Source organism: Capra hircus, chromosome 8 (assembly GCF_001704415.2).
Source record: "Capra hircus breed San Clemente chromosome 8, ASM170441v1, whole genome shotgun sequence".
NCBI classification, from domain to species: Eukaryota; Metazoa; Chordata; class Mammalia; order Artiodactyla; family Bovidae; genus Capra; species Capra hircus.
In genome coordinates, this window is record NC_030815.1 from 25,226,385 (window position 1) to 25,252,123 (window position 25,739).

Sequence of the window (25,739 nt, forward strand, 5' to 3'; positions counted from 1 at the left end):
GGAGAGATAAGAGTTTTTCAGATAAGCAAACGTCAAAGGAGTTCATCACTACTAAACTGGCCTTACAAGAAATGTTAAAGGGACTTTTTTTAAGCTGAAGAGAAAGGGCACTAGTAAGTAACAAGAAAACATCAACCTCAATGGGAAGGTAAACATACAGAATATGTAGTGGGTTAGTCACTTATAACGCTAGTATGAAGGTAAGAATACAAATGTGGCAAAGTTAACTGTGATTACAGGAATTAAGGATACACAAGATAGAAAGACACAAAATGTGACATTAAAATCATAAAACATGGCGAAAGGGGTAAGACTAAAAATTTTGAGCTTTAGAATAGCTCAAATTTCGAACAAACAATTTTTTTTATCAATCTAAAATAGACTGTTAGGGATATACTCTATAATGTGATAGCTTCATAGTAACCAGAAAGCAAAAATATCGTCAAAAAATAGAAGAATATACGTATACCATTTAAGAAAGCCATCAAATCACAGAGGAAGAGAGCAGGAGCAGAAAAAGGAACAGAAGAACTACAAAAGTCAGAAAGCATTAGCAAATGGCAATAGGTACATACCTACCAATGTATCTTTAAATGTAAATAGACTAAATTTGCAATTCAAAAGACAAAATAGTTGAATGGAATAGCTGAATAATGAATTAAAAAAAAAAACATGTATACACTGCCTACAAGAGACTCCCTTCTAGATGGAAGAATACACAAACTGAAAACAAAAAGATGGAAAAGATATTTCATGCAAGTGGATCCCAAAAGAAACTGGAGGTAGCTATACTTATATGACAGTCTTTGTTAAAAAGGTGTAATTCATCTGGTATAAGAGACTAAGAAGTAATGATAAATGGTTCAGTCCACAAGAGGGTATAATGTTTATAAATATTTATGCTCCCCTATAGGAGCACTTAAATATATAAAGTCAACTATTAACACACCTAACAGGAGAAATAGACAGCAATACAAAAATAGCAGGGGGCTTTAACTTCCTACTCATATCAATGGATAGATCATCCACACAGAGAATCAGTAAAGAAACATCAGGCTTAAACAATATGTAAGACCTGATGAATTTGACATTCCATCCAATAGCAACAGAACACTCATTCTTCTTAGGTGAACATGGAACCTCCTAGGACAGATCACGTGATAGGCCACAAAACAAATCTTAAGATTTAGGGACATTGATAGGTCTTGGCACATCCTTATAGACTGAAATCATATCAAGCATCATCTCTGACCATAAGAGTATAAAGTCAGAAATCAAATTCAAGAAGAAAACTGGAGAATTTGCAAACATGTATAGATTATACATTATACCAAACAATCAATGGGTCAAAGAAGAAATATCTTGAGACAAATGAAGATGGGAATATTACATACCAAAACTTGTAGGGTACAGCAAAAACACTTCTAAGAGGGAAGCTCATAGTGATAAGTGACTACCTCAAGAAACAAGAAAAGTCTCAAATAACCTAACTTTATATTTCTTTCAAGAAATATAAAAAGAAGGATAAATGAAGGTCAAAATTAGTAGGAGGGAGAAAAATTACAAAAATTAGGGCAGAAATAGAGATTAAAAATCCATAGAAAAGACAGCCACAGAATGGGAGAAAATAATAGCAAATGAAGCAACTGACAAAGAATTAATCTCAAAAATATACAAACAGCTCATGCAGCTCAATTCCAGAAAAATGACCCAATCAAAAAATGGGCCAAAGAACTAAACAGACATTTCTCCAAAGAAGACATACAGATGGCTAACAAACACATGAAAAGATGCTCAACATCACTCATTATCAGAAAAATGCAAATCAAAACCCCAATGAGGTACCATCTCACGCTGGTCAGAATGGCTGCTATCAAAAAGTCTACAAACAATAAATGCTGGAGAGGGTGTGGAGAAAAGGGAACCCTCTTACACTGTCGGTGGGAATGCAAACTAGTACAACCACTATGGAGAACAGTGTGGAGATTCCTTAAAAAACTGGAAATAGAACTGCCATACAACCTAGCAATCCCACTTCTGGGCATACACACTGAGGAAACCAGAACTGAAAGAGACACATGTACCCCAATGTTCATTACAGCACTGTTTACAATAGCTAGGATGTGGAAGCAACCTAGATGTCCATTGGCAGACGAATGGATAAGAAAGCTGTGGTACATATACACAATGGAATATTACTCAGCTATTAAAAAGGATGCATTTGAACCAGATCTAATGAGGTGGATGAAACTGGAGCCTATTATACTGAGTGAAGTAAGTCAGAAAGAAAAACACCAATACAGCATTTTAATGCATATATATGGAATTTAGAAAGATGGTAATGATGGCCCTATATGCAAGACAGCAAAAGAGACACAGATGTAAAGAACAGACTTTTGGACTCTGTGGGGGAAGGCGAAAGTGGGATGATTTGAGAGAAGAGCATTGAAATATGTATATTACCATATGTGAAATAGATTGTCAGTCCAGGTTCTATGCATGAGACAGGGTGCTCAGGACCGGTGCACTGAGATGACCCTGAGGGATGGGATGGGGAGGGAGGTGAGAGGAAGGTTCAGGATGGGGAACACATGTATACCCATGGCTGATTGATGTCAATGTATGGCAAAAACCACTACAATATTGTAAAATAATTAGCCTCCAATTAAAACAAATAAATTAATTTTTAAAAAAGCCATAGAAAAGATCAATGATCAAAGGATCCATAGACACTACTCTGAACAATTATACACCAATAAATTAGACAACCTAGAAGAAATGGATAAATTCCTAGAAATAAAGAACCTATCCAAACTGAATCATGATGAAATAGAAAATCTGAACAGACCAATAAAAGTTAGAAGATTGAGTCAGTAATCAAAAATCACCCTACAAGCAAAAATCCAGGACCAGACAGCTTCACTTATGAATTCTTCGAAGCATTCAAAGAAGAATTAATATCAATCCATCTTAAACGTCTCCAAAAAATACAAGAGGAGGGAACTTCTCTAAACTCATTTAATGAGGCCAGCATTGCCCTGAAACTAAAAACCAGACCCTCCTCAGCACTCCATGAACAGTATGAAGAGGTAAAGAGATATGACACTGAAAGATGAACTCCCCAGGTCAGTAGGTATCCAATATGCTACTGGAGAAGAGTGGAGAAATAGCTCCAGAAGGAACAAAGAGACTGAGCCGGAGTGGAAACAACGTACAGCTGTGGATGTATCTGGTGGTGAAAGTAAAGCCTGATGCAGTAAAGAACAATATGGCATAGGAACCTGGAATGTTAGGTCCATGAATCAGGATAAATTGGAAGTGGTCAAACACGAGATGGCAAGAGTGAACATCTGCATTTTAGTAATCAGTGAACTAAAATGGATGGGAATGGGTGAATTTAATTCAGATGACCACTATATCACTACTGTGGGCAAGAGTCCCTTAGAAGAAATGGAGTAGCCCTCATAGTCAACAGAAGAGTCTGAAATGCAGTACTTGCATACAATCTCTAAAACAACAGAATGATCTCAGTTTGTTTCCAAGGCAAACCAACATCACAGTAATCTAAGTCTATGTTCCAACCACTAATGACAAAGAAGCTGAATGGTTTTATGATGACCTACAAGATCTTCTAGAACTAACACCAAAAAAAAAAAAAAAAAAAAAAAAAAAAAGATGTCCTTTTCATCATAGGGGACTGGAATCCAAAAGTAGGAAGTCAAGAGATCCAGGAGTAACAGGCAGATTGGGCCTTGGTGTACAAAATGAAGCAAGGCAAAGACTAGTAGGTTTTGCCAAGAGAATGCACTGGTCATAGCAAACACCCTCTTTCCAGCAACACAAGAGATGACTCTATACATGGACATCACCAGATGGTCAATACCCAATCAGATTAATTATAGTCTTTGCAGCTGAAAATGGAGAAGCTCTATACAGTGAGCAAATACAAGGCCAGGAGCTGACTGTGGCTCACATCATGACTCCTTATTGCCAAATTCAGACTTAATTGAATAAAGCAGGAAAAACCACTAGGCCGTTCAGGTATGACCTAAATCAAATCACTTACAATTATAAGGGGGTGACAAATAGATTCAAGGGATTAGATCTGATAGAGCGCCTGAAGAACTAAGGACAGAAGTTTGTAACGTTGTACCGGAGGTGGTGGTCAAAACCATCCCCAAGAAAAAGAATTGCAAAAAGGCAAAATGGGTTGTCTGAGGAGGCCTTACAAATAGCTCAGAAAAGAAGAGAAGCAAAAGGCAAAGGAGAAAAGGAAATATATATCCATCTGAATGCAGAGTTCGAAGAATGACAATGAGAGATAAGAAAGCCTTCCTCAGTGATCAATGCAAAGAAACAGAGGAAACAATAGAATGGGAAAGACTAGAGATCTCTTCAAGAAAATTAGAGATACCAAGGGAATATTTCATGCAAAGATGGGCACAATAAAAGACAGAAACGGTATGGACCTAACAGAATCAGATGATACTAAGAAGAGGTGGTAAGAATACAGAGAACAACTATCAAAAAAGATCTTAATGATCTGAATAACCTTGATGGTGTGATCACTCACTTAGAGCCAGACATCCTGGAGTATGAAGTCAAGTTGGCCTTAGGAAGCATCACTGAACAAAGCTAGTGGAGGTGATGGAATTCCAGTTGAGCTATTTCAAATCCTAAAATATGATGGTGTGAAAGTGCTACACTCAATATGCCAGCACATTTAGAAAACTCAGTAGTGGCCACAGGACTGGAAAAGGCCAGTTTTCATTCCAATCCCAAAGAAGGGCAATGCCAAAGAATGTTCAAAGTACCACACAATTGCTCTCATTTCACATGCTAGCCAGATTATGCTCAAAATTCTTCAAGCTAGGCTTCAACATGAACTGGAAACTTCCAGATGTTCAAGCTGGATTTAGAAAAGGTAGAGGAACCAGAGATCAAATTGTCAACATCCTTTGGATCATAGAAAATCATGAGAATTCCAGAATTCCAGAAAAGTTCTGCTTCATTGACTACACTAAAGCCTTTGTGTGGATCACAACAAATTGTAGAAAATTCTTAAAGAGATGGACTACCTCTTAAAGGGATGGTCTGGAATGCCAGACCACCTGACCTGCCTCCTGTGAAACCTGTATGCAGGTCAAGAAGCAACAGTTAGAATCAGACATGGAACAATGGACTAGTTCAAAATTGGGAAAGGAGTATGTAAAGGCTGTATGTTGTCACCCTGCTTATTTAACTTATGTGCTGAGTATATTATGCGAGATGCCAGGCTGGATGAAGCACAAGCTGGAATCAAGATTGCCGGGAGAAATATCAATAACCTCAGATATGCAGATGACACCACTCTTATGGCAGAAAGTAAAGAGGAACTAAAGAGTCTCTTGATGAAAGTGAAAGAGGAGAGTGAAAAAGCTGACTTAAAACTTAACACTCAAAAAACAAAGATCATGGCATCCGGCTCCACCACTTTGTGGCAAATAGATGGCAAACAATGGAAACAGTGATATTCTTTATTTTCTTGGGCTCTAAAATCAATGTGGATGGTAACTGAAGACACAAAATTAAGATGCTTGCTCCTTGGAAGAAAAGCTGACAAACCTAGACAGCCTGTTAAATAGCAGAGACATTACTTTGCTGACAAAGGTTTGTCTACTCAAAACTATGGTTTTTCAAGTAGTCATGCACAGATCTGAGAACTGGACCATAAGGAAGGGTGAGCGCTGAAGAATTGATGTTTTTGAGCGGTGGTGTTGGAAAAGATTGCTGAGAGTCCCTTGGACTGTAAGGAGATCAAACCAGTCAATCCTAAAGAGAATCAACCCTCAATATTCATTGGAAGGACTGATGCTAAAGCTGAAACTCCAATACTTTGGCCACATGATGCAAAGAAGCAACTCATTGGAAAAGACCTTGGTGCTGGGAAAGATTGAAGGCAGGAGGAGAAGGGGATGACAGAGGACCAGATGGTTGGCTGGTATCACTGACTCAATGGACATGAATTTGAACAAACTCTGGGAGATAGTGAAGGATAGGGAAACATGGTGTGTTGCAGTTCATGGCGTTGCAAAGACTCAGACACAACTGAGTGACTGATCAATAGCAACAAAAAAACAGACAAGGATGACACAAAAAAGAAAATTACAGACCCATATTCTTGATGAACATGGAAGCAAAAATCCTCAAAAAACTATTAGCAAACCAAGTTCAACAGTATTACAGTAAAAGGATCAAGTGAGATTTAGTACAGAGATGCAATGATGGTTCAATATCCACAAAGCAATCAATGTAATACATTAAAAAGAAGGCTATGTACCATGATCATCTTAATAGAGAAAAAGAATTTGGCAAAATTCAACATCTGTTTGTGATAAAAATTCTCAACAAAGTGCGTAGATGGAAACTACCTTAACATAATAAAGGTCATAGATGACAACTAACATTGTACTCTGAAAAAAGCCGAAAGCTTTTCCCCTAACATCAAGATCAAGACAAGGATGCTCACTATTGCCATTCCTATTCAACCATTATATCAACCATTCCTATTTGCCATCATATTATAAGCCTTTGCAGGAATAATTAGGCAAGAAGAAAAAGGCATCCAGATTGGAAGGAAAGAAGTAAAACCATCAGTTTTTGCAGATGACATACTATTTATAGAAAATCCTAAAGACTCCACCAAAAGAATCCATTAGAACTAATAAATTCATCAAATTTGCAGAATACAAAATCAACATACTTTGTATTTCTATAGATTAATAACAAACTATCAGAAAGGGAAATTAAGAAAACAGTTGCACCAAAAAGAATAAAATACCCCAAAATAAATTTAATGAAAGAGATGAAAGACCTATACACTGAAAATTGTAAGACATTGATGAAAGAATTGAAGATGACAAAAGTAAATTGAAAGAATCAATATTGTTAAAATGTCCACATTATTTAAAGAAATCTACAGATTCACTACCAACTCTATCAGAATTCCAATGGGACTTTTCACAGAAACAATAAATAATTCTGAAATGTGTATGAAATCACAAAAGACTCCAAATAGCCAAGGCACTCTTTAGAACAAAAATCTGGAGGCATCACTGATTTTAAATTATATTACAAAATTACAGCAATCAACACAGAATAGTTTTCCATAAAAACAGATACACAGGTCAGTGGAAAAGAATAGCCCGGAGGTAAACTGATGCATATATGGTCAATTAATTTACAACAAAGGAGCCAGGAATATACAGTGAAGAAAAGATAGTCTCTTCAATTAATGCTGGAAAAATGTGACAGTCACATGCAAAAGAATGAAACTGGACCACTACTTTATTCCATCCACAAAAATTAACTCAAAATGGATAAAAGACTTGACAGAAGGCCTGAAACCAGAAAACTCCTAGAAGAAAACATAGGTGGTAAGTTCCTTGTCATTGACTTTGGGATGATTATTTTTAAAACAAAGAAGTGGGACTACATTAAATCCAGACACTTCTGCAAAGCAAAGATGTCCTTCAATTAAATGAGAAGGCAACTTGCTGAATGGGAGAAAATATCTGCAAATCATATTTCTGATAAAGGTTTAATATCCAAAACATATAAGGAACTCATATAACTCAATAGAAAAAAAAGCAATTTAAAAAAGGGCAGAGGATCTTGACAGACGGTTCTTTTGAAGAAGACATACAAATGGGCAAACAGGTACATGATAAAAAGAAAGATACTCAACATCACTAATCATCAGAGAAATGCATATCAAAGCCACAGTGAACTATCACTTCATGCCTGTTAGGATGGCTATTATCAGACGGACAAGAAGCAAGTGTTGGTGAGGACGTGGAGAAAAGGAAACCTCTGTGAACTGCTGGTGGCAATGTAAATTGGTGCAGCCACTTTAAAAAACAGTATGGAGGGGTCTGAAAACATTAAAAATAGAATCAGCAATTCCACTTCTAGGTATTTATCTAAAGAAAATGAAAACACTAACTGGAAATGATATGTGCACCTCCATGTTCATTACAGCATTATTTATAACAGCCAAGATATGGAGACAACCTCAGTGTCCATCAGAGGCTAAAGTGATAAAGAAGATGTGGTATGTATGCTGTGTGTGTATATATGCACATAAGTGGCAGATGTGCATATATACACATGCACACACACGTATATACACATACATAGAAGAATATTAATCAATAAAAAAGGATAAAGTGTTGCCATTTGTGGCAACACTTATGGACCTTAAGACATCATGCTAGGTAAGTAAAATATGTCAGACAGATAAAGACAAATACCATACAGTCTCACTTACATGTGGAACTGAAACAAAACCAAAGAGCAAAATAGATACAGAGAACAGATTGGTGGTTGCCATAGTTAAGGGGTGGGTGAAATAGTGAAGGGAATCAAAAGGTACAAGCTTCAAGTTATAAAATTAGTAAGTCATGGAGATTTTAATATACAGCGTGATGACTATAGTTAATACGGTACTGCATATTCAAAAGTTGAATAGATCTTAAAAGTTTTCATCAGAAAAAAATGTTTTTGGTAACTGTATAGTGAAGGATATTAATTAGGCTTATTGTGGTGATCATTTTGAAATGTATACAAATATCAAATTATGTTATACTCCTGAAACTAATATTTTATGAATTATACTTCTATTAAAAATTCAGCATTCAATGCAGGAATTAAGCTCCCTGACTTCAGACTATACTGCAAAGCTACAGCAATCAAAATAGAATGGTGCTGCATTAAAACAAAAATACAGATCAATGGAACAGGATAGAAAGCCTCCAAATAAATACACACACCTACAGTCAACTAATCTATGACAAAGGATGCAAACTATATAATGGAGAAAAGACAGTCTCCTCAGTAAGTGGTGCTAGGAAAACTGGACAGCTACAAGAAAATTACTAGAGGAAAACATAGGCAGAACACTCTGACATAAATTGCAGCAATATCTTTTTGGATACACCTTCGAGAGTAATGGGCTTCCCTGGTGGCTCAGCTGATAAAGAATTTGCTTACAATGCGAGAGACCTGGGTTCAATCCCTGGGTTGTGAAGATCCCCTGGAGAAGGGAACAGCTACCCACTCCAGTATTCTGGCCTGGAGAATTCCACGGACTGTATAGTCCATGGAGTTGCAAAGAGTCTGACACGACTGAGCAACTTTCACTGTCTGTCACTGTCTAGAGTAATGGAAATAAAAATAAACGGGACCTAATTAAACTTAAAATCTTTCGGACAGCAAAGGAAACCATAAACAAAATGAAATAACAACCTACAGAATGGGGGAAAATATCTGCAAATGATGCAATTGACAGGGGGTTAATCTCCAAAATATACACACAGCTCATACAGCTCAATATCAAAAAAACAAACCACCGAATCAAAACACTGGACAGGAGATCTAAATAGATATTTCTCCAGTGAAGACATATAGAATGGCTAAAAGCACATGAAAGGATGAGCAACATCACTAATTATTAGAGAAATGGAAATCAAAACTACAATGAGGGGGCTTCCCTGGTGGCACAGTGGATAAGAATCTGCCTGCCAACGCAGGAGACACAAATTCAATCCCTGATACAAGAAGCTCCCACATGCCACAGAGCAAGCCTGTGCACCACAACTGTTGAGCCTGTGCCCTACAGCCCGCAAGCCGCAACTGCAGAGGCTTTGTGCCACAACTGCTGAAGCCTGCAAGCCCTAGAGCCCGTGCTCCACAAGAGAAGCCACTGCAATGAGAAGCCTGTACACCACAACCAGAGAGTAGCCCCTGCTTGCTGCAACCAGAGAAAAGCCCACTCAGCAACGAAGACCCAGCACAGCCAAAAAAAAAACTACAATGAGGTATCACATCACAGTGGTCAGCATGGCCATCATCAAAAAGTCTACAAATAATAAATGCTGGAGAAGGAGAAAAATGACACCTCCTACCCTGTTGGTGGGAATGTGAATTGATGCAGCCACTATGGAGAACAGTATGGAGGTTCCTTGAAAAATTAAAAACAGAGCTTCCATATGATCCTGCAATCCCACTCTTGGGCATATATCTGCAGAAAACCATAGGTGGAAAAGACATGCATCTCAGTGTCCACTGAAGCACTATTTACAATAGCCAAGATCTGGAAGCCTAAATGTCTAAACCTAAATGTCTATTGACAGAAGAATGGAAAAGAAGATGTGGTGTATTTATATAGTAAATACTACTCAGCCCTAAAAAGAATGAAATAATGCCATCTGTAGCAATGTAGATGGACCTAAAGTGTATCATACTAAATGAAGTATGCCAGACAGAGAGTGTCACATATATGATATTGCTTATATGTGAAATATAAAAAAAATGGTACAGGGGAACTTATATGCAAAATAGAAATAGACCCACAGATATAGAAAACAAACTTATGGTTACCAAAGGGGAAAGGAGCGAGAGGGAAGGATACATTAGATATTTGATATCAACATAAACTATATATAAAATAGATAACCAACAACCTACTGTGTAGCACAGGGAACTATACTCAATATTTTGCAATAACCTATAAAGGAAAATAATCTGAAAAAATGTATACCTGAATCACTTTGCTGTATATCTGAAACTAACACAACACTGTAAATCAACTCTACATGCATTAAAAAAAATTCAGCATCCAAAACTCTACTCTGGACATGCTAGATGAGTATTTTCATTTTTTTCTTTTTTTAAAATTAATTTATTTTTTATTGAAGGATAATTACTTTACAGAATTTTGTTGTTTTTGGTCAAACCTCAATGAGTATTTGCATTTTTAATAAGACTCACAAGTGATTCACATTAAAGCTAGAGACATTTTGCCTAGAGGGGTTTAGAAGAAAGAAGGGGGTGAGAGTATCTGAGAGGAAGGAATGAGGCAAAGACCTATTTTTCTGTCTTTTAGGAAAAATAATCAGTGAGCATGATCAATGTGCACGTATATGCCCTTGAGTGACCTCTGTGATACAGTGCAGAAACATCTCCCATGTGTAGCCAGATCTGTTCCCAATTGTAGTTTCACAAACTGTGAATAAGCCTTGAGGGCCTACAAGCAGAGCTGCCTTGGGTGGAATGAGAGCTATCAGAAGGGGCTTTTCCAGGTAAGAGAAAGATGATATCCCCCAGCTGTGGGAGCAAGCGGGAGCTCATACATGTATTAGGTCACTGAAAATAAGGGGGATTGTTAGAGGCCCCCCAAAGGAGCCTCTGCCTGTGTTGATTTGCTAGCATGGAGCATTATCCCTGAGCTCACCTGGGACACAAATAGCTTTTCAGTTGCAAACAAATTCTGTGGCCACATTTCCTCCAAATAACATTTCATCTTCATTAGAGATGGCCACAGTGTATTAACTTAACAGAAGTTCCAAGTGACTGTTTTCCAAAGAACACACCTAAGGGTGGGGATGAAGGAAAACAAACGCACTGACGTGTAAATACCAGTTCCAATGAGTTCAAGTTGTTAACTGCCTCCAAACATTTGATCATGCTTGTTCATACAGTTACACAAAGAATTAAGAGCCATGTGGTTGCTTTGGGATGTCCTTGCAGGCCAAGTGTAATGGTATGTTTCAGATACTGACCATTCAGAAACTATACCTGACCAATCAGAATGGTCATCCTACCAGTTAGCACTGGCTTTTGACAAACCACAACAGTTGTTCCTGCATAGCTGGTAGGTCCCAGCTGATTATCTGTCTTTGCAGGCAGCTCTTAGAGGTCTCCAGTGCTTCCCTGGTGGCTCAGAGGTAAGGAATCCACCTGCCAATGCAGGAGACATGGGTTGAATCCCTAGGTCGGGAAGTCCTCCTGGTGAATGAAACGGCAGTCCACTCCAGAATTCTTGCCTGGGAAATCCCATGAACAGAGGAGCCTGGCGGGCTACAATCCATGAGGTCACAAAAGAATCAGACATGACTGAGTGACCAAACAACAAGAGCAGTGTCTGCAGTAGGAGACATTCTGAACACAGACTTGATGAGAAACAGAGCGTATACAATTGTGTCATTTCCTTCAAGTGGCACACCAGACTTTTGTGTGTGTGTGTGGGGGGCTGCTAACAACATTCTAAAACATAGAAGGGGTCAGATGAGCAGGACAACTACACTTTGTCTAAACAGAGGCCCTATCTACCTGCACTGGGGAAAACCTAGGCTCTAATTACAAATGGGAGTTCCTGTCTTGTCCTCAGTCTCACCTGGCCCAGAAATGATGACAGCGGTGAAGTCACTGTCAGCACCCCACAGCCCTGGGCTGCATCTCTCATGGCCTGGTGCGTGTCACTATTTGTGTTGGTCTTTCTTTTTAAGTTATAACTAAATATAAAATTTCCTCTCGAAATGGAGACTCAATGTGATTTCTCCCTCTATCCAGCTGAGCCCCCATTTCTGCTCTGCTGAGCTAACCTGGGACTTTTTTGGTTAACCTCCAGCAAAGAATTAAGAAAGGAGTTGCTGGTAACCAGTGAGACTTCAACTCTTCCTGGTTTGGAACAATGGACTGCACAGCAGAATCACTTCGGTGGCTTCTGAAATGTGTCCATGCTTAGATCCCACTCCTGAACAACTGACTTAGAATCACTGGAGAAATTTCTTTAAGACCAATGTCCAGCAAAGACACCACCAAAAAAGAAAATTACAGGCCAATATCTGATGAATATAGATGCAAAAATTCTCAACAAAATATTAGCAAACCGAATCCAACAACACATAAAAAATATCATGCACCGTGACCAAGTGGGATTCATCCCAAGTTCACAAGGATAGTTTAGCATACACAGACCAATCAATGTGATACACAACATAAGCGAAAGACAAAAGACACGTGGATCATCTCAATAGGTGCAGAAAAGGCATCTGGCAAAATTCAACATCCATTCATGATAAATCTCACCAAAGGGAGTACAGAGGGAACATACCTCAAGAGAATACAAGCTATTTGTGACAAATCTACAGCCAATATAACAGTGGTAAAAAGTCAAAAGACTTCCCACTAAAATCTGGGACAAGGATGCCCACTCTCACCTCTTCTATTCAACATAGTACTGGAAGTCCTAACCACAGCTGTCAGACAAGAAAGAGAAATAAAAAGTATCCAGATTAGAAGAGAAGAAGTAAAATTGTCTTTATATGCACATGATATGATACTGTATACAGAAAAGTATCTATACAAATTATCTACAAAAGACTCTACACAAAAGCTATTAGAACTGATAAATAAATTCAGCAAGGTAGCAGGATACAAGATTAACATACAGAAAATGTTGCATTTCTTTATACCAACAACAAAATATCAGAAAGGGAATGTAAAACAGTACCTTTAAAAATCACAACCTCCAAATAAAGTATTTAGGAATAAACTTCACCAAGGATGTGAAAGACTTATACTCTGAGACCTACAAAACATTAATAAAGTAAACTGAAGATGATTCAAAGAAATGGAAAGAACCCATGCTCTTGGGTTGGAAGAATTAATATTGTTAAAATGGCATATTACCCAAAGCAATCTACAGATTTAGTGAGATCTGTATCAAATAACTCATAGTATTTTTCACAGAACTAGGACAGATAATCCTAAAATTTATATGGGACTGTCAGAATCGCCAAAGCAATCCTGAAGAAAAAGTACAAAGCAGGAGGCATAACCCTTCCAGACTTCAGACAATACTATAAAGCTACAGTAATCAAAACAGCATGGTATTGGAATAAAAGTAGATATATAGATCAATGGAATAGATTACAGAGCCCAGAAATAAACCCACACACCTATGGTCAATTAATCTTCAACAAAGAATCCAAGAATATACAATGAGAAAAAGACAGTCTCTTCAGCAAGTGGTATTGGGAAAGTTGGACAGCTACATGTAAATCAGTGAAGTTAGAACACACCCCCCTCATCATACAAAAAATAAATTCAAAATGGCTTGTGAAGTCACTCAGTTGTGTCTGACTCTGTGACCCCCATGGACTGTAGCCTACCAGGCTCCTCTGTCCATGGGATTTTTCCAGGCAAGAGTACTGGAGTGGGGTGCCATTTCCTTCTCCAGGGATCTTCCTGACCCAGGGGTCGAGCCCAGGTCTCCTGCATTGCATGCAGATGCTTTACTGCCTGAGCTACCAGTTCAGTTCAGTGGCTCAGTCATGTCCAACTCTTTGCAACCCCACAGACTACAGCACGCCAGGCTTCCCTGTCCATCACCAACTCCCAGAGCTTACTCAAACTCATGTCCATCACATCAGTGATATCATCCAACTATCTCATCCTCTGTTGTCCCCTTCTCCCCCTGCCTTCAATCTTTCCCAGCATCAGGGTCTTTTCCAATGAGTCAGTTCTTCACATCAGGTGGCCAAAGTATTGGAGTTTCTGCTTTAGCATCAGTCCTTCCAATGAATATTCAGGACTGAATTCCTTTAGGATTGACTGGTTGGATCTCCTTGCAGTTCAAGTGACTCTCCACCAAGAGTCTTCTCCAACACCACAGTTCAAAAGCATCAATTCTTTGGCACTCAGCTTTCTTTATAGTCCAACTCTCACATCCACACATGACTACTGGAAAAACCACAGCTTTGACTAGATGGACCTTTGTTGGCAAAGTAATGTCTCTGCTTTTTAATACACTGTCTAGGTTGGTCACAGCTTTTCTTCCAAGGAGCAAGCATGGCTGAGCCACCAGGGAAGCCCTGAAGACTTATAAGACATGAAACCATAAAACTCCTAGAAGAGAATGCAGGCAAAACATTCTCTGATATAAATTGTACAAATGTTTTCTTACTCTCAAGGCATTAGAAATAGAAACAAAAATAAACAAATGGGACCTAATCAAACTTACAAGCTTTTACACAGCAAAAGAAATGATAAACAAAATGAAAAGATACCTACAGGATGGGAGAAAATATTTGCAAATAATACAACTGATAGGGATTAATCTCCAAAATATACAAACAGCTCATACAACAAAAAACAAATAACCAATCCAAAGATTGGCAGAAGACCTAAATAGACATTTCTCTAAAGAAATACAGATTGCCAATGAAAATACATGAAAAGATGCTCAATATCACTAAATATAAGAGAAATGCAAATCAAAACTACAATGAGGTACCACCTCACACTAGTCAGAATGGTCACCATGAAAAAGTCTACAAGTAAGAAATGCTGGAGAGGGTGTGGAGAAAGGGGAACCGTCCTTGCAGTCACTATGGAAGGCAGTATAGAGGTTCTTCAGAAAACTAAAAATAGGATTACTATATGATCTAGAAATCCCATTCCTAGGTACATATCTGGAGAAAACCATAATTCAGAAAGATACAGTCACCCCAATGTTCAGTGCAACACTGTTTACAATAACCAGGACATGGAAGCAACCTAAGTGTCCATCAGCAGATGAATGGATAAAGAAGATGTCGCACATAGATACAATGAAATAGTACTCAGCTCTAAAAAAGAATGAAATAATGCCATTTGCGGTGACATGGATGGAGCTAGAGATTTTCATACTGAGTGAAGTCAGTCAGACAGAAAAAGACATATTATATTGCTTATTTGTGGAATTTTAAAGAATGGTACAGATAAACTTGTCTGTAGACCAGAAATGGAGTCACAGATGTGGAGAACAAACTTGTGGTAACCAAGGGGAAAAGGGGGAGGATAGATTGCGAGATTGGGATTGACGTATACACACTACTATATATAAAACATCGATAGATAACTAATAAGAATGCACTGCATAGCATAGGGAGCTCTACGCAAAATCATGTAATGACCTCTCAGGGAAAAGACTAAGAAAGAAAGGATGTATGTATACGTGCAGCTGATTCACTTTCCTGTATAGCAGACAGCGGCACAACATTGTAAATCTAATATACTCCAATAAAAGGTAGTTAAGAAGACCTGCAAAGTACATGCACCCCTATGTTTACAGCAGCACTCTTCAGAATAGCCACACATGGAGATAATCTCAATATCCACTATAGACGAACGGGCAGAGAAGGTGTGGTATGTAGATGCAATAGAATACTACTCAGCCACAAAAAGAACAAAATAATGCCATTTGTAGCAATATGAATGCAGCTAGAGGTTATCATACCAAGTGAAGTCAAGAAGAGAAAGACAAATATCACATGATATCACTTATATGTGGAATCTAAAAAATGATACAAGTGAACTTAGTTACAAAACAGAAACAGACTCGTAAGACCTGAAAAATAAACTTATGGTTACCAAAGGGGAATTTTTGAGCATTACTTTACTAGTGTGCAAGGAGATCCAACCAGTCCATTCTAAAGGAGATCAGTCCTGGGTGTTCTTTAGAAGGAATGATGCTAAAGCTGAAACTCCAGTACTTTGGCCACCTCATGCAAAGAGCTGACTCACTGGAAAAGACTCTGATGCTGGGAGGGATTGGGGGCAGGAGGAGAAGGGGACGACAGAGGATGAGATGGCTGGATGGCATCACCAACTCGATGGACGTGAGTTTGAGTGAACTCCGGGAGTTGGTGATGGACAGGGAGGCCTGGCGTGCTTCAATTCATGGGGTCGCAAAGAGTCGGACACAACTGAGTGACTGAACTGAACCAAAGGGAAAAGAGGGGGTTGGGATATAGTCGGAATTAAAAGATACAGAGGACGGTGGAGGCTGATGGGCTGCCGTCTATGGGGTCGCACAGAGTCGGACACGACTGAAGCGACTTAGCAGCAGCAGCAGCAGTGTATATATAGTAGATAAGCAAGGACCTACTGTATAGCACAGGGTAATCTACTCAATATTTTGCAATAACCCATAATAGAAAAGAGTCTGAAAAAGAATATATAGGCACAACTGAATCACTTTGCTATATACTAGAAACTCCGCAAATCAACTAAAAACAAAGCTGTCTTACCTGGCTCCAGCTGGAGAAGGCCCACTCCACACACAACTGCTGGTTACAGGCCTGGGTGTCGACTGGCCGCTTGGCAAGCTGCGTGCACACATCACTGGGCACAGGAGTGGAGATCCCTGAGGCTTTCAGCTTCTGGCAGGTCACCCGGCGGGTCTGGACGCCTCCCCCACAGCTCCGGGTACAGGCAGACCAGGAGGTCACCATCCACCTGGGAAGAGGAAGAAGGATTAGTGCAAAGGGTCAAGCCTTGAGCAGAGGAACAATGCCAAATACTCTCAGAAAAGGAGCCCCACAGCATCCTCCTGTTCTTACCACACAGCAGCTAATTGCGGGGCTGTGTCTTTTCACAGAATATACCTGGGGCAGTAGGCTAAAAATGCCACCCCCACCCCTCCCAGATATCTACATGAAATCATCCCTGGAACCTGTGAATGTTACCTTATTTGGACAAACAGTGTTTCCAGATATAGTTAAAGATCTTGCGATGAGCTTGTCCTGCATTATCTGGTTAGGCATTAAATACCATCACGTGTTCTTGTAAGAGGAAGGCAGAGGGAGATCTGACATGGCAGAGGAGGGGACAGTGTGACCACAAAGGCAGAGGTTGGAGTGCTGTGGCCACAAGCCAAGGGATGCCTGGAGCCACCAGAAGCTACAAGGACTCAGGAACTGATTCTCTCCTGGAGTCTTTGGAGGGAGTGTGCAGCCCTGTCGACATCTTGATTTTGGACCTCTGGCCTCCATAATTAGAAGAGAATAAAAATCTATCATTTTAAGCAACCCTGTTTGTGGTAATTTGCTATGGCAGCTACAGGAAATAAATACCCTTTTGGAAACTGATTAAAAAGGCACACTGTGAAAGATCAGTTGCTTTATCTTAATATTGGCCCCCAAAGCTGTGAGCTTGCAGATAGAACCCTCAGTGGAGGCAGTCCTTTAACCAGTTATAGCAGTTCTGATTCTTCCTAAAGTCATTCAAGTGTGGGGCAGAGAAGGGCCTGTTTCCCAGGGAAGATCAGATCCAAACCTGGGTCGCCTCCTGACCCCAGAGGCAGTCTGGGTCTCAGTTAAGCCAAGTTTTGTCTGCTAGTACTCACTGTTTTTCCTACCTCGCCTTAACCCACGTCTCATTTGATTTGTTTAATCCCCCAGAAGCCTACGAAGTTCCTTCCAGCTTTCTGGAGCAATTTCCCACCTCCATGAGTCACAGTCCATAGGTCTTATACCTCTCTGAGGGTGGTTTATGTGGTGACAGTAGTTGTTCTCAGGATGTTAGGTTCCAGCTGCAATTTGGATCCTCAGAAGTGAGACTGACCAGGACTGTGACAAATAGCTTTCCTCATAAAGCCAAGCTATAAGTTGGGAAACACTCTGAAGTCCTTGGACTGTATACAGATATGGAGGGGTTCTTTTTGGATATTACCCTGTGCTAATTCTCAAAGAGGAGGGGGAAGGAGGTGTAGTTTGTGGAAAAGATTTGGTTCTTTCCAGCCATTTCATTCAACCTAGAAAAAACATTTTTTGACTTTGTTGCTTTGTGGAAGGGGGTGGGGGAATGATCTAAATGAAGTGGCTGACACAGCTACCTGGGTCAAAGTGTGACTTCACAGTGCGATTCAAAAAGACAACTGGGGCCACACCTGTTTGTGTGCAGAGGAGGGGGCTGACATGCCCAGGAAGCTTGGTGGGAAAACCAGTCAAAGATGAGCCTGTGGCCACTTTCTAGTTCAATGGTGCCACATCTGGCTTTCAGGAGAGGTAAGTAGTTGGAACAGGGAGCAAATTTCTCCTGAACCTGGATCTGTGACTTATTTAGTTTGGTGGAACTTCCCTGCTCTGTTTATCTCGGAGAGAGATGACTGCGTGCAGATTTCTAACCCACAGGAGCAGAGCCACTTAGGAAGCAGGCAGAAGGTGTTTTAAAGCCCCTGAGGGTGCTGAAACCCAAGCAGACCCGGCCATTATTTCATCTGCAGAAGTAAATGAGGCTGATTGACTCCATCACCACAGCAAATCAAAATGTCCCTGGCATGTCCATGACCTCTTCTTCATTTCACACAGCTTGGCAAAGGCAGTCTTCCAGCCTCTCGTATCCCTGGTGAATGTCAGGCCTGCCTTTCAATCAACTTTTATTTCCAAATATACATTTCAGCAATTTTTCAGGAGCTGGGGTGGGGGCTTTAAGAAAGGAGAGGTACGGGCTATGTTACAGTTCAGGAAGGGTATAAAAGGACATTAATCATTCCAGTGGAAACCTTCCCGTCAGCAAGTCAAACTGCTGATATTAATGAGTGTGTTTCATATTTCATTGAGGCTCTCCTGGTTTCAGCTGCTCCTTATGATTCAGCTGGCAAAACACAAAGTGGTTGCCTAAGGAGTGGGTGAACGTCCCACAGATAGGCAGTAAAGGGGTGTTTCAGGGCTCTGCCAAGTCTCCCCAGACTCAGGGCGCCATGTAGGTGCCAACTCCAAGCCCATCCATTATTCCTTCAGCTGCTGCCTGACATGGTGAGGGGGAAGGGCACTGCTCAGTGGGACTCATGGCTGCTCAAAGCTCAAGGAAGATGGAAGAGGCAGAGACTGTGGGTATTGTTCTGGGTTATATAAGGAACCCAAGTGCAGAAAATGTACAGTTGGCCCCTGAACAACACAGGTATGAACCACACGGGTCCACTTGTACTCAGATTTCTTTCACTAAATGCCTATTAGAGTACTACACCATCTATAGTTGGAGCAGCAACTATACAGTTATGGATGGATTTTTGACTGCTCAAGGTCACCGTCCCTAACCTCTGTGTAGCTCAAGGGTTAACTGTAAACCCGAAGTTGAAGCAACTATGGGAAATGAAAATTTATTTCAACTTTAACAAGAGGCAAGCCTTTGTAGAAGAGAGGATAAGATTTCCTCAGCTAAAATGGAGTACTGATGAGCAAAGGTATATAGTTAGAAGAAAGGGGAGGGGTTGGGTATAGACTGGTGATCAGTATCCCCTAAGCACTTCAACCACAACATGTTTTTTTTCCCTCTTAAAACCAGCCTTCTTGCTGCAGGATGAGAACTCTCCCTTGTCAGGGCCTGAGATATTCCCAGCCCCTAAACTGACCTTTTCAGGCCCTTGGGAAGCCCAGGCAGCTTTAGGTGACTGAGTGGCGAGAGGACAAACAACTGAGAAAGGAGGCTTGTCCTGGGGGATGTTTTCTGTACAGTGGGGAGTCTGGTGGGCCAGGGCCAACAGAACGTGTGGCTCCTCGGCCATCAGACTCCCTCACTGGCACTCAGTGTCTCTCGCTCTCACAGTACTTAACAAGGGCTGGCCATGAGCCTGGCTGCAAGTCCAGGCCCATCCTGGGGAGGGGCTGGTGCACTCACCGGGAAGGGCAGTCTCTCCGGTTGCAGGGGATAGGCTGCACAGCAGGGCGCACCTTCCCTGCGCAGTGAGCGGGGTCCACCTCCGTGTTGTTCAGGAGACACCGCAGGCGGGGCTGCTGAACCCCCCTGTTGCCACAGGAGGCTGAGCAGGTCACCGGTCTGTCCACAGACCACCAGTAATCTGTCACAGGAGGAGAATCAGAGGTGACAAGAAGGTAGCATCAATGCTCATGCTGTTCCTTCTGAGCAGGGTGGGGTGGGGCAGGGAGGGGATGAGATGCTGTTATGAATGAGGCTGTGCCCCGTGATGCTTCTTGTGGTGCAGTGGTAAAGAACACACCTGCCAATGAAGGAGATGCAGGTTTGATCCCTGGGTCAGGAAGATCTCCTGAAGAAGGAAATGGCAACCCACTCTAATATTCTTGCCTGGGAAATCCCATGGAGAGAGGAGCCTGATGGGCTACATCCATTGGGTTGCAAAGAGTTGGACACATGACTTAGTGACTGAAATAAAGTGCCCCTCAGTGGGCTCCAGGTCTAGGCAAGTCACATGGTCTCCAAGGGCCTGAGCTGGCTCATCCAATAAAGTGAGTACAGTTCCTTTATCTCATCACACTACTGGAGAACAGGATATAAAGAAAGTACAGGGCCTAGCCCTGGGCTTCCCAGGTGGTGCCAATGGCAAAGAACCCGCCTGCCAATGCAGGAGACATAAGGGATGTGAGTTCGATCCCTTGGTCAGGAAGATCCTCTGAAGAAGGGCATGGCAACCCACTCCATTCTTGCTTGGAGAATCCCATGGACAGAGGAATCTGGTGGGCTACAGTCCATGGGGTCGCAAAGTGTTGGACATGACTGAAGCAACTGAGCATGTGTGGAGCACTGGGTCTAGCCCAGGACCTGGCACCTAGAACTTCATCAGCGGCTGTAGCTCTCATATTTTAAAACCTACTTCCTAAAGTACTTTTATTCCCCCTGTTGGCTTACCAGAAGGTGACTTTATTTTTCAACAAAGAGATATACAAGAGGTACTCAACAATGATATTTAAAAGTCCATATTGGAGATGGACTTTGTATATGTTACAGAAAAATAGCCTATTAAAAGAACATTTATTTATGGAGACTATGACATAAGTCAGAAAGGCCATTTCTTTGGACTTTTTATTGGGGGGTCTGGGACTCACTGGTAGGAGAACTGTTAAAAATAACTATGGGCTGGTAAATTTTGAGTGCTTATTTGTCAATTGTGTTTTACAAAACTTGCAGATGGACACTGCCTTCTGGTTTTCAGCAGAGACTGGCTGGCTGACAAGAAAATGCAACACTGACTTCCCTATCTGGAAGGCCAAATGGTGGTGGAGGGTGTTTCAGCAGAAAACCTATGGACTCAGAAAAATATCCACCCTTATGTGCTATTCTGGAACGAACTCTGTCGCTTCCCACGGAAGCCTCTATTTTAGGATATGTGCAGTAGAATTTTGCTTTCCTTGTAAGTGTTACATACAGGCCACAGGTAGAACCAGACTATGGAAAACTCAAAGGCCTCGCGTAGTTTCTATAATAAGGCCAGTTTGGGCTCCTTTCCCACTCTGCTGGGCTCTTTCGCTACCCTTTCTTGGGGCAGCGAATGCAGGCCCCATCCAAAGGCTCTTGGACCCGCACGTGTACCTGGCAGGTGACTGTGTGAGCCACACAGACTCCTCAGTCTGCTCGTGGACAGACCACAGGGCAGGGGCCAGGCAAGCACGCGACATGTGACTGTAGCTGAAGGCTTCTGCATGACCCACTGGTCCTGGTGCCAGCCCCAGGCTCCAAGGCAGGGGACAGAAACCACATGGTTCACCTTGAGAGGAAATTTTAAACCAGTCCAACAGAGAAAACTTCTATTTCCCTAACAGGCGAGTGTGTGTGTTCTTTAGTGATTAGGCCAGCATAAAGGAAACATCTGCTCTCCTATGTGGATCTCCTTGGTCCTGAGCAGCAGTAACATGGTGAGCAGAAGGGCACACCTATGAAAGCAGCACTGACTTTTCCAGGTTCTGCTGAGATGCAGATAAGTGGCTTTTCTGAAGAGAGCCTCATAGTAATGGCAACATGGTTGGGTTTCCATTTTCACACTCTTAAGGACCACCAGGGATCAGAAATCACTTTGTTCTGTTAGAGAATTAGATTCCCAAGTAGACTCTCTTTTTCAAGAAGCAAGCCTGGCACCCAGGTCCTGAAGGGTTTCTTACCTTGGATCACTAAAAAGGCCTTCTGCATGAGCATTCCTGCCTCATTTTGAGCAAGGCAGCTGAAGTCCCCGTGAGACCCACCACTAAGATTTGCAACCTGGAGAATCTGTCCAGCTGCCAAGATGTGATACATCAGTCCTGTGACATTGGCCACTGGCTGGTCACCGTGGAACCAGGTAATATTGGGAGTAGGGTCGCCTTTGACAGGGCAGCCTGGAAGGAGAGGAGAGGAGGGGTAAGCCATGGATACAGCCAGAAAGGACACATTCCTGATGAGCTGCTTGACGATGTCCATGGATTTTGAGGCCATACATTCAGGGTTGCTTCTCTATGACATTCCCAAGCAAACAGGAGATATTTCTGTTCTCTGGGATACTGGGAAAGTGACTATTATTCATTCAACTCAAGGAAAAAATCCTGGGGAACATGAAGTATCTATTTTAACCTATGTCCCTGTACTAATTAAAAAAAAATGAAGCAATTAAGATTTACTCATTGAATGTGATTTCACAAATTAGTTCCTATGCCATTTTTAAAAATTGTAGGATAACTGCTTTACAATATTGTGTTGGCCTCTGACATAAATCAACATGAATTAGCCACAGGTTTACATATGTCCCCTCCCTCCTGAGCCCGCCTCCCATCTCCCACCCCTCTAGGCTGTCACAGAGCACTGGGTTGAGCTCCCTGTGTCACAAAACAAATCCCCACTGGCTATCTGTTTTACATATGGTAACATATGTTCAGTGCTCCTCTCTCCATTCATCCCGCCCTCTTCTTTCCCTACTGTGTCCACAAGTCTGTTTGCTATGTCTGCATCTCCATTGCTGCCCTGCAAAAAGGTTCATCCTATCTTTCTAGATTCTGTACACCTGTTAATATACAATATTTGTCTTTCTCTTTTTGACTTACTTCACTTTGTATAATAGGCTGTTATACTGAAAGAAGTCACTTCTTCAAATGCAATGTTTTGGGGAAAAAAACCCATGTACTGATGTATGTAGTGATAATTAAGAATCAAACTTTAATTGGTAAATATCCAATGTCTGCCTCCATTTTACTCTTTATGTGATTTTCAAGCCCCAAATTTTCAACAAAGACTAGAAAAACAATTTTAAACACTGCTCTCATTTCTCTGTAAGTCAAGAACTTTGGTCTTTTGACAGCTCTTCTGACAACTAAGCCTGCACTGGACATGTAAAATGTCATACTTATTACATAGTCATTTAACTTACTGTGTTACATTAAAATTCTGAAATAAAACTGAGATATGATGTCTATTTAGCAGCATAAAATTAGTGAAATAAACTGCAACTGTGAGAGAAAACTCATTACCTCTAAATTTGTACTTGCTGAATTTGCTGTTGTGACTCCAGAAATTTAGCTTCCAGAGAAAAATTATTTGAAAATCTCAAAATGCAAGATAAATCATTCAAAATAAAGATAGTAGAGGTTTTTTACTCAGTTCAGTTGCTTAGTCGTGTCTGGCTCTTTGCGACCCTATGGACTGCACAGTTCACTTAAAAAATATGTATTTGGTGCATAGTGTTCTGGGGACAGTTAAGTAAGTAATGACTATCTTCCTTTTTTCAAGGAGATCTCAACTGGTATGGGATGCAAAAAAGCACACCAATAAAGCTGAGATGTAGGCAGAAGATGGGATCAGTGAGACACACAGATGGTCACCCGCATGGATGTGTGTGCTTGCGGATCTGTATGGAGAACGGATCTCCTAACGCTGACTTGTGCTGTGTTCTGGGGGCGGCACTGTTAGGATTTTTATAAGATGGCAGCGTTAACACAGGAAAGGTCTTTAAAGAGATAGATCTAGCTTACGGCCAGAGGCCCAGAGATATTAAGAAATGTTAACAGACCGTTCCAAGATCAAAGCCAGACCTTCTATCTGACTCATTGCCTTCTGTTCTTTCCTCTATACCTACTACTTGTCTGGCGGGGCACCAACAATTTATTAGGTTGGCCAAGTTTGTCTGAGTGTTTGGCCAACTCAGTACTTAGGCACTTTGATACCTCCTTTCGTTGTCTGCTTACTCCCTTTATTCCCTTGCCTTTTTACATTTTCACTGTGGTTGTGTAGGTTGAAGTAGTAGCAATAGACTGCTTCTGCAGAAGGCCCCTGGAAAAACAACGCTAAAATTGACCCTCAGAAGTTCAGTCTGGAATATCATTACAGGACCCAATTTTTCAATCCTCCCTATGTGGACTCACTCTGCAGTGTAATTTTGCAGGGTGGACTATACTTCCCCTCCTCCTGACTTTAGTTTTGGCCATGTGACTACTCTGGCTGATAAAATGGCTACTAACAACCAGCCCATTCTGAAGGAGATCAGCCCTGGGATTTCTTTGGAAGGAATCATGCTAAAGCTGAAACTCCAGTACTTTGGCCACCTCATGCGAAGAGTTGACTCATTGGAAAAGACTCTGATGCTGGGAGGGATTGGGGGCAGGAGGACAGAGGATGAGATGGCTGGATGGCATCATTGACTCGATGGACGTGAGTTTGAGTGAACTCCGGGAGTTGGTGATGGACAGGGAGGCTTGGCGTGCTGCAATTGATGGGGTCACAAATAGTCAGACATGACTGAGCGACTGAACTAAAACTAAAAACTAAAACAAACACTAGAAATGAAAAATCTGAAAAGGAAATTAAGACAATTCCAGGATTTCCCTGGTGGTCCAGTAGTTAAGAATATGCCTGCCAATGCAGGGGACACAGGTTCAATCCATGGTCTGAGAGGATTCCTCATGCTGCAGGGAAGCTAATACCCTGCACCACAACTAAACTGAGCCCATGCTCCTAGAAGACATGCTCTGCAACAAGGGAAACCACAGTGAGGAGCCTGCACACTGCAACTAGAGAGTAGAGAGTAGCTAGAGAGTGCTCGAGTACTCTCTAGAAGCTACTAGAGAGTTCCTTCTGCTTGCCATAACCTAAAGAAAGACCATGTGCAGCTACAAAGATGCAGAGCAGCCAAAATAAAAAATAGCATTTTAGAAAGAAAACAATTCCATTTATACAACTATCAAAAACAATAAAACATTTAAGAATAAACTAAACCAAGTAGGCAAAAGACGTGTACACTGAAAATTACAAAACATTGCTAAAATAAAGAAAAACATAAATGAATGAAGGGATACAAGAGAGTGAAAACGTGACTCACACAAATGAAAATATTTACAAATCAGATCTGATAAGAGATTAATATATAAAGATACAGAAAG

The 25,739-nt window shown here is 41.0% G+C and overlaps 1 protein-coding gene across 2 annotated transcripts in view; it reads right to left on the minus strand.

Annotated features, from left to right (window-relative positions):
• Positions 1-25,739, minus strand: part of ADAMTSL1 (ADAMTS like 1) — a 1,105,223-nt gene that overhangs the window by 22,955 nt on the left and 1,056,529 nt on the right. For both annotated transcript variants that reach the window (XM_018051922.1, XM_005683638.3), the window contains 3 exons: positions 22,500-22,712; positions 20,266-20,446; positions 16,896-17,103 (listed from right to left, as the gene is read on the minus strand). In XM_018051922.1, the coding sequence (XP_017907411.1) occupies positions 16,896-17,103; positions 20,266-20,446; positions 22,500-22,712 (602 nt within the window). The remainder of the gene's footprint in view (positions 1-16,895; positions 17,104-20,265; positions 20,447-22,499; positions 22,713-25,739) is intronic.